The 15,543-nt window shown below is 37.1% G+C and overlaps 1 protein-coding gene across 1 annotated transcript; it reads left to right on the forward strand.

Moving 5' to 3' along the window:
* The first annotated feature begins 3,761 nt into the window (after nt 1-3,761).
* LOC124095389 (tripartite motif-containing protein 26-like) lies at nt 3,762-13,417 on the forward strand. Its single transcript, XM_046448492.2, has 7 exons — nt 3,762-4,202; nt 7,170-7,265; nt 7,472-7,702; nt 8,429-8,451; nt 10,255-10,370; nt 12,063-12,095; nt 12,531-13,417. Exons 1-7 carry the CDS (start codon nt 3,762-3,764, stop codon nt 13,220-13,222), a joined length of 1,632 nt encoding a protein of 543 aa, XP_046304448.1. The 3' UTR covers nt 13,223-13,417.
* Nucleotides 13,418-15,543: the final 2,126 nt, after the last annotated feature.

Consider the following 15,543-nt stretch of genomic DNA (forward strand, 5'->3'; position numbering starts at 1 on the left):
ACCTTTTAGTTTCCTGGAAATTTTCTATTGTTTTTCTGCTTTTGATTTTTATTAATTTATTCTTTTATCTTTATTTTCTGCCCTTACCTTTTGGGGGTTTAATTTGCTTTTCTTGTTTCATTTTCCTCAAATGAAAGCTTAGTTAATTGATTAAAGGCCTTTCTTTGGTGAGTGTGGTTTGTAAATACTATAAGTTTCCCTCTAATAGTAATTTAGCTGCATCTCACAAATTTTTATATGTTGTGTTTTTATTTTCCTTCAGTTCAGAACACTTTCTAACGTCCTTCATGATTCTCTTCAACTCATGACTTACTTAGAAGTGTCTTGTTTACAAATGTTTGGGGACTTTCTAAATATTTTTCTGTTATTTATTTCTAGTTTAATTCCATTAAGGTTTAAGAACATACTTGCTATAATTTTAATTCTTGTAAGATTGTTTAAGGTTTACTTTATGGTCCAGAATATGGTCCTTTTCTGTGACTATTCCAGGTGATTTTGAAAAGAAAAAGTATTTTGCTTTTATTGGGCACAATATTTTGTAAATGTCTAGGTTATGTTAGTTGATAGTTTGTTTAGGTCTTCATAAATTTATCTATATTGATTTTTTACTGATTTTTCTCAATTTTTGAGGGAAAAGAGTTGAAATCTCCAAGATAATTTTGGGTTTGTCTATTTTGGATTAAGTCAATTCTGATTTTTTTTTTCCTGTGTGTGTGTGTGTGTGTGTGTTTGCAGTGTTGGTGATTGAACTTCTGGTCTGGCCTTGTGCATATGAGGCAAGTATTCCGTCACTGGGCTATATCCCCTGTTCAGTTCTATCAGTTTTTGCTTCATGAGTTTTGGTGCTCTGTTGTTAATTGCATACACATTTGAGATAACAATGTTTTTGTGGGAAATTGATCATTTTATCATAAGGTAATAGACTTTTTTACCCTTGGTAAGATTTCTCAGTCCTAAGTTTACTTTATAAATATAGCTACTTCAGCTTTAAGCTTTTTTTTTTTTTTAGATGTACAATTTATAAGGATAAATCTAAATTCTAACATCATTTTCTAGTATTTTAATTTTTAGTTTATAATATCAATATGTTTAATACGGATTTTCTGGAGATAGAAAATAGTTTGGTCTTTTTTAAAAAAACTAATCTAACAACCTTCATCTTTTAATAGGTATGTTCTAATAGTTGACATTCATAATGATAACAATAATCATTATTGTTATTATTATTAGTGCTAGGTATTGAATCCATGTCTTGCACATACTAAGCTCCACCGTGCGACCAGCACGCAAGCTTCATACAAGAGGTTCGTAGCATAGAAGTTAACTAGTGAGATCAAAATAAACACACAAAACTCAATTTAACTTTTTCTTTGACCAGGTCTGAGACGGCTCTCCCCTCTGGCTCCTGCCTTGAGCCACCCGGTGGGGCACCGAGGTTTACACAGACTAGCAGGAGAGACAGAGAGAGCATGCCAGGGAGTGGCCTTTTATTGGGGAACAAGAAATTCAGGGGAAAATTCCATCCAATGAAGGTCGAGGGGGACAGCATTCCAAGGTCAGGGTCAGTGATTGGTCTCAGGGTCAATGGTCAGTCACACCCCCACACGGATGGGCTCTTGCACCTAGAGAGGGTGGGGAATAGTTCCGACACAGTTTAGCCAGAACACCTCACACCCAATCAGGGAGGTGCCCAATCACGTGCGAGAACGGCTTCCCACACTAAGCATGTTATCACTGAGCTACACCTCCAGTTCAAATGTAACTATTGATCTTGTTGAATTTAGACCCACCATTTTATTATTTCTTCTTCATCCTGTTTTTTTTTTTTTTTTTTTACTTTCTGTTCCCCTTTTTCTGCTTTCTTTTGGTTTATTTTTTAGTATTTCAAGTTAATTTCCTTGTTGGCATTTATAATAGATGGTTTTTAATAGATGGTCTCTGTGTTACTTTTCATAGTATACTTTCAGACTTTATGACTTTAAGTAAAATGTAGAAGCCCTACAACTACATAGGTCCCTTTTCCTATAGTTGTCTTCTGTATTACATCTCATATATGTGAACATCATCTCAATGATTTTATGTTGTATTTTTTTTTTGCTTCCAATAGTCCTTAATATTTTAAAGAACTTCCTAGGTATAAAATAGGTAATTTATGCAAATTTTTACCACTTTTGTTGTTCTTCCTTCATTCCTCAAGTTCCAGATTTCCCTTTGGTATCATTTGTGGACAGCCTGAAGAACTTCAATTAGCAGTTCTTTTATAGCAGGTTTGCTGGTGACATATTTTCTTTACCTGAAACTGCTTTTATTCCTGAAGAATATTTTTGCTGGTACACAAATCTGAATTTACATTTTTTTTCTCTCCCAGCAGTTTATAATTTTCCCATGTTTTAATGCCGCAGTCTGGCTGGGCACAAATGCCGCAGTCTGGCTGGGCACACAATCACAAGCCACCACACAGCTTGTAGATTCAAACAGCAACTCTTTATTCCCAAACTCACACCAGCCGTCTACAATCACGTTCTGGGGAAATCCACGTTCTCTTCCCAAATCCACGTTCTCTGCCCAAATCCACCTCCACTGGGCTTCTATCTCCAAAATATACTGTCTGAATCCCGTGAGAACTCAAGGGGAACTCAGGCAGCAGGATATGCCCTATTCCCAGCAGGAATAATCTTAAACCTTAAACCTGGAACCTAAACTGGGAACGCCCTAAACACGATTATTTTAAAACCGGGAACACCCTAATCTGCCTTGGTCCTTGAGCAAGGTCACGTACATTCAATGTCACTGCAACATGGGGTACGCTGGCAAGGAAATTGTCATACCTACTTACTTGGCTAATGGCTCCCAGCATTTTCTGGCCTCTGTGGAGTCTAATGAGAAATATGATTGAATAGAAAATAACATTTGAATAGTTTCCCCCTTGATGTAATGTCATTTTTTTCTGTCTGCTTTCAAGATTTTTTTCTTTGTTTCTGGTTTGTAGCAGCTTGGTTTTGATGTATCTCAGGTGCTTTCCTAGAAATTGTCAATTGACCAAATTGTCAATTGGCATTTGCTAAACTTCTTGACATAAATTTAGGTCATGTCATATTTGGGAAATTTCAGCCATTCTTCTTTAAATATTTTTTTCTTTACCAATTTCTTTTTCCTCTTCTGGAGTTCTAATGACATGATTTTAGAACCTTGATAGAATTTCAAAGGTCAATAATTTTCTAGGTTTTATTAATTTTATTTTATTTTTAGAAATGGGGTTTTCTGGCTTATTAGAATTCTATATAATAGTGGGATTCATTGTTACATATTTGTACAGGCACACAATAAAAACAATATAATTCTGCCAATTTTGTTTTTCATTATCTCCCCTTCCTATACTGCTTGTTTCCCTTCTATTTTCATGAGATTCACTCCCTCTTCTTACTCTTTTTTTTTTTTTTTAGCTTTTACATGTAAGAGAAAACATAGGAGCCTTGACTTTCTTAGTATCTGATCTTCCTTTGAAATATTACACCAGAACAAGCTGCCTGTGTAACATCTAAGTTTGCAGGCCAGAACTTGTCCTAACTAGTGTTCTGGAAGGAGCTTTGGATTTTGAGAAAAAAGGTGGGGAACAATCTGAACATAAAAAAATAAAAAGCATTTTCTCACATTTCCATTTTGATGTTTATTAAACCCACAGCTTCCATTTTATCTTCGTCTTCTTAGAAAGTGATTCCCCACCTCAAGAGGGAACTCTGCAGGTCCTGAACATAGTGATCATGGCTGCCGCCTCCCCTCTGAGAAACCTGGAGGATGAGGTGCTGTGCTCCATCTGCCTTGACTACTTGAGAGAGCCAGTGACCATTGACTGTGGTCATGTCTTTTGCTATCACTGCATCATTAAGGTCTGTGAATCTTCTAGGCAGCCATTATATTGTTCTCTCTGCAAGACAGCTTTTAAGAAAGAGAATATCCGCCATGTATGGCAGATGGCCAGTTTGGTGGAGAACATCTGGAGGATGAAAGTAGATGAGGAGAGACAACCCAGAGAGGAAAGATCACCTGAGCAAAGGGCAGAGAAGCTGTGTGGGCGACATCTGGAGAAGCTGCATTACTACTGCAAAGATGACCAGCAGATTCTGTGTGTGATGTGTCGGGAGTCTCGGGAGCACAGGCACCATGCTGCTGTTCTTCTGGAGAAGGCTGCACAGCCTTATCGGGTAAGAATCTGGTTGAAACACAGGTCTGTTCTTGTAGCCAAGAAAGTTCTACCATTCCTTCAGGATAGGGTCAAATTTTTAAACCACTTTATTGAGGTATGATTGACATGTGGAAAGCTGTACATATTCAGTGTGCATAAATCAATAAGTTTGGGGATAAGTGTACATCTGAGAAATCACCAACATCAAGGCTACAAACGTATTTGATCACTTCCTAAAGGTTATTTATGTCCCCTTTATTATCATTGGTTTATTTATTTATTTATTTATTTATGTGTGTGTGTGTGTGTGTGTGTGTGTGTGTGTGTGTGTTTGGATAAGATCACTTATCATGTGTTTTGCCCATTTTGTTATTTTAAGTAGACAACACAATTTTGTTAGCTTTAGACATTATGGTATTTAACAAATCTTCAGAAGTTATATATCTTGTTGTAATTCTTTGATCCCTTTGACTTCCCATTTTTCCTCCACCTACCTCTGGCAACTATCATTCTGTTCTCTGCTTATGAGTTTGACCATTTTAGATTCCATGTACAAGTGGAATATTGTCATATTTGCTTTCCGGATCTGACTTATTTCCCTGGGTGTAATGTCCTTCAAGCCCATCCATGTTATCATAAATGGCAGGATTTTCTCTTTATTAAGGCTAATTAATATTTCATTGTATGCATATGGTACATTTTCTTTATCCATTCATCCATAAGTAGACACTTAGGTTGATTCCATGTCTTGGCTCTTGTGAATAATGCCACAGAGAACATGGGAATGAAGATATCTCTTGGAGATTATGATTATACTTCCTTTGGATAAATATGAAGAAGTGGGTGGCCAGATAATATAGTAATTTTTATTTTTAGTTTTTGAGAAACCTTTATACTTTTTTTAAAGAAATGGCTATACCAATTTATATTCTGACCAACAATTGTATCAATATTCTCTTTTCTCTACATTTTTGCCAATACTTGTTATTTTTTTTAAATAACATCCCTTATAACAGGTATGATGGTCCAAATATTTTAGTATGGAGAGTTCTTGGGCTAGATTACACACCTGTAATCCCAGTAGCTTGGGAAGTTGAGGCAGGAGGCTCCAGAGTTCAAAGTGCCTCAGCAGTTTAGCAAAGCCCTAAGCAACTTGGCGAGATCCTGTCTCAAAATAAAATTAAAAAACAAGGGTTGGAGATCTGACTCAGTGGTTAAGGACCCCTGTGTTCAATCCTCAGTACTAAAAGAGAGAGAGAGAGAGAGAGAGAGAGAGATATCGAGATCTCAGGGATTGAACCAAAGGGTGCTTAACTACTAAGTTATATCCCAAATGCTTTTTATTTTGAGACAGGGTCTTGTTAAGTTACTTAGGGCCTCACTAAGTTGCTGAGGCTGGCTTTGAACTTGTGATCCTCCTGCCTCAGCCTCCTGAGCCACTATGATTACAGGTGTGTACCACCACACCTGGTGGTGACTCAATTCTTGAATTTGGATAATAAAACTGATTGTTTCTGTCTTGGTCTGCTTTGTGCTGCTGTAACAAAATACTATGAACTAGGCAATTTATAATGAGCAGAAGTTTATTGGCTATTGGTTTTGGAAGCTGGGGGCCAAGATCAAGGTACCAGCTTCTAGTGTGGGTCTTCTTGCTGCATTAAACAAAATAAAGGCATCAGCATCACAAGGGGGAAAAAGGGTGGGAAAGACCAAACTCACCCTTTTATGAGGAACTTATTCCAGTGACAGCAAACCTGCTCCCGTAAAAAATGGCATTAATCCATTCACAAGAGCAGAGCCCTCAAGACTAATTTCCTCTTAAAAGTACCATCTCTTCACACTCCTTCAGGATTAAGTTTCCAACACATGAGCTTTGGGGGACATATTCACACTTGCCAGTTTCCACAGCTTTTATGCTAATAAGTCTATCCCAATACCTGCATGTGTTGGTTTTTGAGGCATTTGTATCAGGTCTCAATCAGCAATATAGATTATCAGCCCTCTTAAGTATATAGATTCACATTGTGTGTTCTTCAGCATGTAATCATCTTAAAAATATTTTTGAAGATAGTGTTTCTAGTGTAAATCTTCAGTATAAGTTTTCATTCAGAATTTAATTTCAGGGAAAATATCATTTTCGCTGACAGACTAGAGTATTTTCTCTTGTCTATTAAAGAAAAATGATGCAACTCATTGTTTTCCTTTTCTCCTTGGCTCACAGGAAACTTAAAACTAATTAAATCATTCTTTACATAATTTGGTGTTAGGATATGATATAGTTTGTCCCCCAAGGTTCTTGTGTTCCGAGCTTGGTCCTCAAGTGTAGCAATATTGGGAGGTGGTGGACTTTTAAGATATAGATCCTAATTTTGCTAAACTTGTTAAACTAGCCTCTTACTGAATTCTGGCTTTCTGTGTGGTGATTTGATCGCTCACATGTGCTGCTGCCATTGTGATGCCATCACCATGAGGTCTTTATCAGAGCTGGGATGATGCCAATGCTCTGCCCGTGAACCTTCAGAATTGTGAGATAATGAAACTCTTTTCTTTATAAAGTAACACAGCCTTTGATAGTTTGTTATAGTGATAGAAAATGGGCTAAAACAGCATGTATACTTTCCTTCACTTTTTATATTGATTTTCTTCTATTTTCATATTATTAATGGATTTTAATTTAAATTTTCTGCGTTTTTTGGTGGAAAAGAACCCTGTAAATATGAATAAAAACTATACCATAAGTCTTAATAGTTGTAATAATAGATTATTCTTTTATTTTACTTTTAAGAAATTGCTTTTGATTGTAGTATATAAGGTCAAATGCTATCTGATTTTACTATGGAATCACTTTTCATCTCCCTTTTACTTTTTAGGTCATTTTCTTCTTTCTTTTCTTTTTTTTTTTTGGTGGTACTGGGGATTGAACCCACGGCCTTGCAATATGTTATTTTCATCTTAATCTTGAGATTATTCATATTTATTTCCATAGGGTAAAATCCTAAATCATCTGAAGATTCTGAAGGGAGACAGGGATAGAATTCAGAATTTTCAATCTACAGGAGAAGATGAGATTCAGGCCCTGCTCGTAAGAGAAATCTCCAGGGAATGTTCTGTGTACACAGAAGGAGAATGTTCTGTGGGAGAGGGGTGTGTGTGATTTTGGAGGGGATTAAGAAGCGGGGAGGTGTTTGAAGGGATTCCTGTTCTGAACTCATCCCTAAAGATCTTACACATGTTCTAGTGTTTTCTGACCTCCCAGAAGAAATCATTCTCTTTCTACATTTACTATAGACAAAATTCCAGGGCCACAGGCAAGATATTGTAACAGTGTTTGAACAGGGCCATCAGTTCTTGAGAGAAAGGGAACAGTTCCTGTTGGACTTGCTAATGGAGATGGAGCAAGAGCTCACAGAAGGGAGGAGCAGCCATATAACTAAAGGCTCAGAGGAGGTGGTCCGGCTTGGGACTCTGATTTCTGAATTAGAGAAGAAGGTTCGGCAGCCAGCACTGGAACTTTTGCAGGTGAGGGACCACCTAAATTGTATCTAAATCATTTTGCCCCAAACTGGTGTTGCCTCTCCATTAGTAAGAGACTTGGAGGAGGAGTGAGGAGAGACAAGGGTTTATTCTGATTTATTGAGTTCTTTAACAAGTTAATCAGCCAGCCAGTGGATTATAAGCTCTAAATTGCAGGAGACTGTACTGTCCCCTCTCCCTTGGCAAGGGGTGTGGGTGCAGTGTTTGGCCATAGAGAAATGAATGTGATAATAAACTTGTGTGGGAGGTGGGTGAAGGTGCTGAGGAAGATAGGAATAGGGAGATAGATAAGAAGACAGGAAGGGGACAGAGTGAGGGGGCTACTTTTCTAGAGGAGTAAGTTTAAGTGAGAAAGAAATTGAAGGGAAGAAGAGGTGGGTAAGATGGGGCCAACTGAACAGAGGTCTACCAAGACAGGCTGAGATTTCAGATTTAACCTGAAGATAACAGAGTCTTAATAGACTATTATCTATTAATCAGGGAAGTTTTCCTGGTAGGAAGAAAGTAGATCTGAAAAGGGAGGAAAGGAGGGAGAAGTATGTATCTCTGTAAACTGCTTCTGCAGTGGAGAGTAGAGCAGTTTCAAGCCCATCACAGTAACTCCCTGTATGGTCCTGTTGTGAACCTGCTCCCCAGGGGTCCCACAGGGACTGCTGATGGCTCCTGAGGACATTCTTTCCATGATAGTGTTTGTATTCTCTTCTTTTCTAGGACCCCAGTGACATAATAAGCAGGTAAGTGCGTCTTATTTAAAAAGCACTTTGTTTTCTCTTCTCTACTTTTAATTTATTAAAATTTCACAAGGTCTAGAAGAGGACTTCTTAGAAGTTCTTCAGGTAGCATAGTTGAAATGCATTGCATGGAATTGGAGAGGCAGTTATAGAAAAATTATTGTCATAGAACATGTTAAGATGGGAGTGGGCTGAGGTAGAAATGAAATGGGAGGCGGTTATAGAAGAGAATTACAGAATATTTAGAATCTATGTCCATTTTTAAAACTCAGTTTCTGTTTTTCCTTTCAATTCCTCCCTAGTTCTCAGCTGCAACTTCTGGCTGTAGTTTCCTCCATACTCTGTAGAACACATTTCACCATCAGATCATCCTCCTTGCTTGGTCGTGATGGCTTCCTTTGCTCTGAGTGTAGGAAGAGGACACTTCTATGTGTCACAGGATGATGACTCTCTGGCATTGAGTCTGAGGAAATGTCTGTTAAAAACTTAACATCTGGGCTGGGGATGTAGCTCGGTGGTATAGTGTTTGCCTAGTAAGTTTGAGGCTCCGAGTTCAATCCCCTGCCAAGAACAACAACAAAACTTACACAGAAGATTTAGGCAGAGATTCAGAGTCAGGCATTTTGCTAATGCGCAGCTCATCTCCAGAGACATAATGGACTATTCACAAATACTGATCATATACTGTGGACCAGACATTGGGTAGAAAGGAGGTAATGAGGTAGGTTACCAGATCCTGTCAGGGGAAACTAAACATATTAAAGACAAGTAATTATGTAAGCAACTAGGGTGACAAAAATGGGTGATACTTCTTGCCTTGAAATATGTTATTTGCTATTAATAGACTTTCCCACTTTTTGGATTTTTTAATGTGCAATGTAAATTTTGGTTTTGCTTCTTTTCTTTCTTCTTTTTTAAATTTGCAGTACTGAGAACCAATACCAGAGGGCGCTTGTACCTACCACTGAATTACTTTTTATTTTTTTTTAATTTTAAGAAAGTATGACTAAGTTGCCCATGCTGGCCTCAAAATTTTGACCTCCTGCCTTAGCCTCTTGAGTAATTAGGATTGGATGTGCATCATCATACCCCACTTCATTTTATATTTTGCTATTTTTTTTCTGTATGGTCTTTAAGAAGAGTTATATCTTAACTGTGGATTATAATCCTTAGGTAATGTAAACTACCTTTTGTTGTCTTGTTTAATATTTTTTTCTGCCTTGAATTCAACCCTATATAATAGTAAGATCAAAACCTCAGATTTCTTTCAATTTATAGTTAACTTAAGTATCTCTTTCCAGCTTTATCTTAATTTTAATGATTTAGGGGTTTTGTTTTTTTGTATTTGTTTTGGTGGTCCTGAGGATCTAACCCAGGGCCTTGTGCATGAGATGCAGACACTCAACCACTGAGCTACATGTCCAGCCAATTTATCTTAGTTTTCAATTAAAAGCTTTAAAATTTTCTGAAATTAAAATCGGTACTTTAATTTTCTTTATCTGGTATATATCCTCAAGCAATTTCTTTAGAAGTTGTAACATTAATAGCATGTTTCAAAGAGCTCCAATGTAGAAAATGGCTCTCTTTTCTTAACATCACACATAAATGATATATTGATGGGTAGAGAACATTTTGGTTGTGGCCCTTCTTCAGAACTCTGTAAATTTTACCATTTGACTCTCATGTTGGAATTGACTCCTTGGAGCATTCACTAATTGTGCTGTCACTAGTGTGCCTTGTGTGCGGTGACAGTGGCCATACATGTCTTTCTTCCAGTGGTTTCCACCATGATTCTACTTTCTCTAGGTATCCCCGGAAGAAGTTCTGGATTGAAAAGCCCATCAGTCCTGCAATCAAAAAGCGAGCAGAAGAATTTTCTGATAAAATTCTTTCATTAGAGAAAGGCCTGAGAGGATTCCATGGTAATGGAACGGGTGAAGAAAGGGGCTCTGAGCCTAGAAAACTTTTTCTTAGTGTTTTCTTGGGTTTTGATTCTGGCCTTAGCTATTTATTTATTTATTTATTTATTTATTTATTTATTTATTTGATACTGAGGATTGAACCCAGGGGTGCTTAATCACTGAGCCACATCCTAAGGGTTTCGTTGAGTTGGTAAGTGCCTTGCTAAACTGCTGAGGCTGTCTTTGAACTCACAATCCTCATGCCTTAGCCTCCCAAGTCACTGGGATTACAGGCATGTGCCACTGCACCCCACTTGGCCTTAGCTTTTTAGCATTCCTTATTCTTGTATAGGTCACTTATACCAGGCAGGGATATTGGAGAGGGAATTTAAGTCTAAACCAGGATGTCTTTCCCATGACAGTTGAAAAATGATACCTAGACTAAGGTAGAATGATAGTTAATAGGTCTTGGAGGTGATTCAAAAAATACTATCTAAAACGTGAAAAACATTGGAAGGCCAAGGAAAATGGCATGATTGTTTCTCCAAAAAGAAAAAGAATTCTGTATGCTCCATTCATTGCATGTTTTGATAAATATCCAGAAGAACTGAAAGCAGGATCACAAATAGATATTTGCATATCTATGTGCATATTCATAATAGCAAAGAAATGGAGTAAACCCAAGGGTCCATTGGTGGATAAGAAAACCGTGTGTGTGTGTGTGTGTGTGTGTGTGTATATATATATACACACACACACACACCTTGGAATATTATTAAGCCAAACAGAAAGAAATTCAGACACATGGATGAAACTTGAGGCCATTTTGTTAAGTGGAACAATCTGTCACATAAAGGACAAATACTATATAATTCCACTTATATGAGATATCTAACATAGTCAAATTCATAGAAACAGAAAGTGAAATGGTCATTGCCAGAGGTGCAGAGGAAAGGAAAATGAAAAGTTGTTATTTAATAGCTATAGAGTGTCAGTTTTGCAAGATGGGAAAAGTTCTAGAAAGTGGTTGCATGATAATGTAAACATACTTAACACTACTGAAACATAAAATTTACAAATGGTAAGGATGATACATTTTATGTCATGTGTCTTTTACCTTAATTAGAAATTTAAAAAATTTAAAAACAGATTGGCCTTCATATATATCCACAAGGCACCATTAAAAAAGAAAGAAAGAAAGAAAAAGAACTAAGTAAGTAGAAGAAAGATCAGTAGAAGACTAGAGGGAAGGGCACAAGGAGAGGCGGGAAGGGAAAGGGGAAGTCCTAGGGACTGAACTAGAGCAAGTTATATTCCATGCTTGTGTAATTATGCCAAAATGAACCCTAATATTACATATAATTAAAATAAACTAATAAAAAATTTAAAAGAAACATTGGGAGAATGAATCTCAGAATTATATTTGAGAGTAGAGAAAAAATGATTAAGGTATCACAGTTGAGGACCTCATTAAACAATAGAGAATATGGTCCAAGTGCTCTTTAATAAAGCACCAGGTACTTTAGGCAGATGTTGGGATGGGTACTTGAATGAGCCACTTTTGAAGGTACAACTCTGGGTAAGGTTTCTCTATTTCACTTGAGTTTTCATGGTTCCTTTTCACCTTTTAAAGTGGTATTAGCCAACAATAACAGAATTTGACTTAGAAAGAGGTGGTGTCAGAATCTCTTACTATCTTTTTGTTCCTTCCAGGAAAATTGTTGAGGGATCTGGAATATAAAACAAGTAAGTAGTTGGAAGGGATTATTTTCTGATTTTTTTGCTTCAAAGTGAACTTTCCAAACTCAAATTGCAGTTTCCCTGTGAAGCTCTTTTCCTTGTGGCCCATCTCTTTAAATAGGTCTTCATGGTGGCTAATCTACCTAAATTCTTTACCTGACTTGCCAAATTTCAAACTCACAAACATTTAAAGAAAGATTTCCCCAGCTATAATGATCACAGTCTCTCTTTTTCTGAGGTTTTATCACACTGCCTGTGCCCTTGAATTTTCTCCCCACATTCCCTGCACTTTCTAGATAGAGGAGCTAGTGGAAGTATGAGCACAAGGTCTGAGGCCCTGGTCCCCAACGGAGGCCATGTCAGAAGGGCTCCTGAACCCATGGGAAAGATCTCCTTCAATACCTTTTAGGATGCCACAGCTGTTTCCCCTTGTTCCCACAGTGAGAATCGTCCTGAATTCTCAGACAGCCAATGGCTACCTCTCAGTGTCTCCAAATGGGAAAAGTATGATATTCACTGGCTTGTGGATGAACAAATACCAACATGGTCAGCGATTCGATCCTGAGCCTGGTGTGCTGGGCAGTAAGGGCTTCACCTGGGGCAAAGTGTACTGGGAAGTGAAAGTGGATAGGATCTGGTGGGGAGCAGAGGAGGAAGAAGAAGCAATGAAATACAGAGGTGGAGCCAGAGATGTGTTTGGCAGTAGCTATCTTGGTGGGTTCATAGGAATCACTGATGGATATAGTTCTCCTGGATACAGAAATGAGAGCGAAGAGTTGGAGGAAGAATGGTCTCAGGAAAATGGAATATGGCCGAAATTCTGCTTGTTGGGGGTGGCAAGAGAGTCAGTGGTGAGAAGAGGGTTCCTGGCCTTCACCCCTGAGGAGGGATTCTGGACTCTACAGCTATCTTCAGCAGGGGTCTCTATATGTACAAACTCTGAACCTTTCCAGATACTGTCCTACTGTCCAAGGCAGATTGGCATTGCCTTGGATTATGATGGAGGGAAGGTCACCTTTACAAATGCTAGAACCCAAGAGTTTATCTATGAATTCTCATCTTCCTTTACTGGGAGAATTTTTCCTTTTTTGTGGCTTAACTGCATGAGATCTAGACTTACACTGAGACCCTGAGAGGAAATAATCTGGGCACAGTCCTTTGGTTTTTTCATTTATCTCTTTTTCCTCTACATCATTCCCAATTTTCTACTTTGGCTAGACTGACCTGCTGGATTTCTGAATCCCTTAGGTGACTGAAACAGTATGGTAGCCTCAGGAGTATTCTGCCCTCTCTGCTTTGTTTCTAAAATGGAACTGATAATACTTGATCTGCAGTGCAAAGATTATAATTGTTTTAAAGTATTTATTAAAGTGTATGCTATTATTAATAATTTCTTCCATTGTCTTTGATTTGGTCCTTGTCTTTGTCTGCCACTGAGACAAATGTATGGGACAAATTCCTGGGTCATGGAATTGCAACCTCTACTATTAATGCTAATTAATTACAACATCCATATGGATTTCTCAAGAGCCTTTCCTGTCTCATTATTGTTTCTGCTAGTTTCCTAAGCAGCTGGGAAAACAGTAAATATTTTGATGCAAATCATACTTGATCAGGCATTTCATGATTAAACATTGTGAGGTGTATTATGTATTAGTGGAAATTTGTTAATTTATTTACAGTGTCTTTTTCAAATTTTATAATAAGAAGGGGGAGAGAATTATGTGAAGTTCAATATACCTGAGTTTTTGGAAATAACTGCCTTGGAGTATGTCTTATGTCAGTTGGGTTTTGAGATGGTAGAAATAAGTATTTAGCTTAAAGATAAATTAATAGTCGTAGCTTAAAGCAGAAAACAAATCTGGATAATTTTAGCAGAAGAGAAACCAATTAAACATATTGGGAAAGTAGAATGCAAAGAGGGAGGGATACCTTTGTCCACCCATTTATAAATTCTGCAGTTGCTACTGTTCTTCCACAAGAGCTTGAGTACTAGTCAGTGAAGGGAGTTGCAGTGACAGGAAGGAGGAGGTGTGGGAGTCATCAGAAATTGAGAGGATCTTGGGATGATCACAATGTCAATACAACACAACACGTATGAGTATAATCTACTTTTCATCTTTCAAGAAATGGAGAGTGTCTTAGTCTGTTTCCTGTTGCTGTAACAAAATACTGAGATATATATTCTGGGCATTTCCATATATTTCCATATATATATATTCCATATATATATATGGAAATGCCCAGAATATATAAAGAATGCTTATAACTAAATAATGAAACAGACAATGCTTTATAAAAGCATTATTACCACCTAATATTTGTGGAATGTTAAAGATGCAGGTTTTAATTATTACAACAGTTCACTAAAGAAGATATGCCAGTCACTGATAAGATATGCCAGTCACTGAAAGGTGCTCACCAAGCAGTAATCATCAAAGAAATGCAAATTAAAACCACAATGACTTACCACCACGCAGCAACTAGAATGGAGAACATTAAAAACACCTGGGATAATACCGCATCTTAACAGGACGTGGAGTCATTGGAAATGTCATGTGCTGCTGCTGGAAATGAAAAAATGTCACAAGTCAGTAAACAGTAAAACATTATCTCAATTCCTGACATAAATATTTACCTTACAACCTAATAATCCACATTTGGGCATTTGTCCAAAGGGTGAGAAAGCATGTCTATATAGACAGACTTATACTTAAATGTTCATAGTGATTTTATTTATAATTTACCCAAGCTGGAAATAATCCATTTTTATCAACTTCTCAATAGGTAAACCAATGTGTAAATTAGAATTTCATCAATACTCAGCAACAAAAATGAACAAAATATTAATACGTATAACACATTGGATGAACTTTAAAATCATTATGCTATACAAGACTGCATACTATGGGATTGCACTTATATGATATTCTAGAATATTCAAAATTACAGAAAGGAATAGGGCTAGGAATAAAGGAGAAAATCGAATATAAACAGGTAAGAGCACATCTGGCTTGTGGTGATAGCTGTGATACTAAATGATTACCAATGTTTAACTTTATGCCTAAAATTAGCAAATTTATGTGAATAAATAAAAGGGGGAAGAAGGCAAAATGAATGCATATTTAGAAAAAACTCAATTCAGTGAGAAGTCCTGCATTACAGGTAATTTGAAGCAAAGTGCTTCAGGACATAGTTTCCTATATTTTGCTGGTTGTAGATCAATGTTACCACCTAAGATTTGTGGAATGTTAAAGATGCAGGTTTTAATTATTACAACCAAAATAAGAAATGAATGCAAGGAAATATGTGAAAAAATCCAGGAGAGGAATAACTAAAAATAAAAATTATTTGAAACAAAGGAAAGTAGGAAGGGAGGAGCAAGAATGAAGAAAAGATGAGATACTTTAAAAATAAATAGTAAAATAGTAAGCTAAAATAAAAGTATATAAGT

This window comes from Marmota monax, unplaced genomic scaffold, assembly GCF_021218885.2.
Source record: "Marmota monax isolate L192 unplaced genomic scaffold, Marmota_monax_Labrador192_F-V1.1 WCK01_AAM20220418_F8-fsc00393, whole genome shotgun sequence".
NCBI lineage: Eukaryota > Metazoa > Chordata > Mammalia > Rodentia > Sciuridae > Marmota > Marmota monax.

Excerpts from the sequence above, each read along its gene's own strand:
- LOC124095389 (XM_046448492.2), top strand. The coding sequence starts at position 3,762 with ATGGCTGCCGCCTCCCCTCTGAGAAACCTGGAGGATGAGGTGCTGTGC. Across the intron at positions 4,203-7,169 it reads AGGCTGCACAGCCTTATCGG|GGTAAAATCCTAAATCATCT; the intron begins GTAAGAATCTGG and ends TTATTTCCATAG. Across the intron at positions 7,266-7,471 it reads ATGAGATTCAGGCCCTGCTC|ACAAAATTCCAGGGCCACAG; the intron begins GTAAGAGAAATC and ends CATTTACTATAG.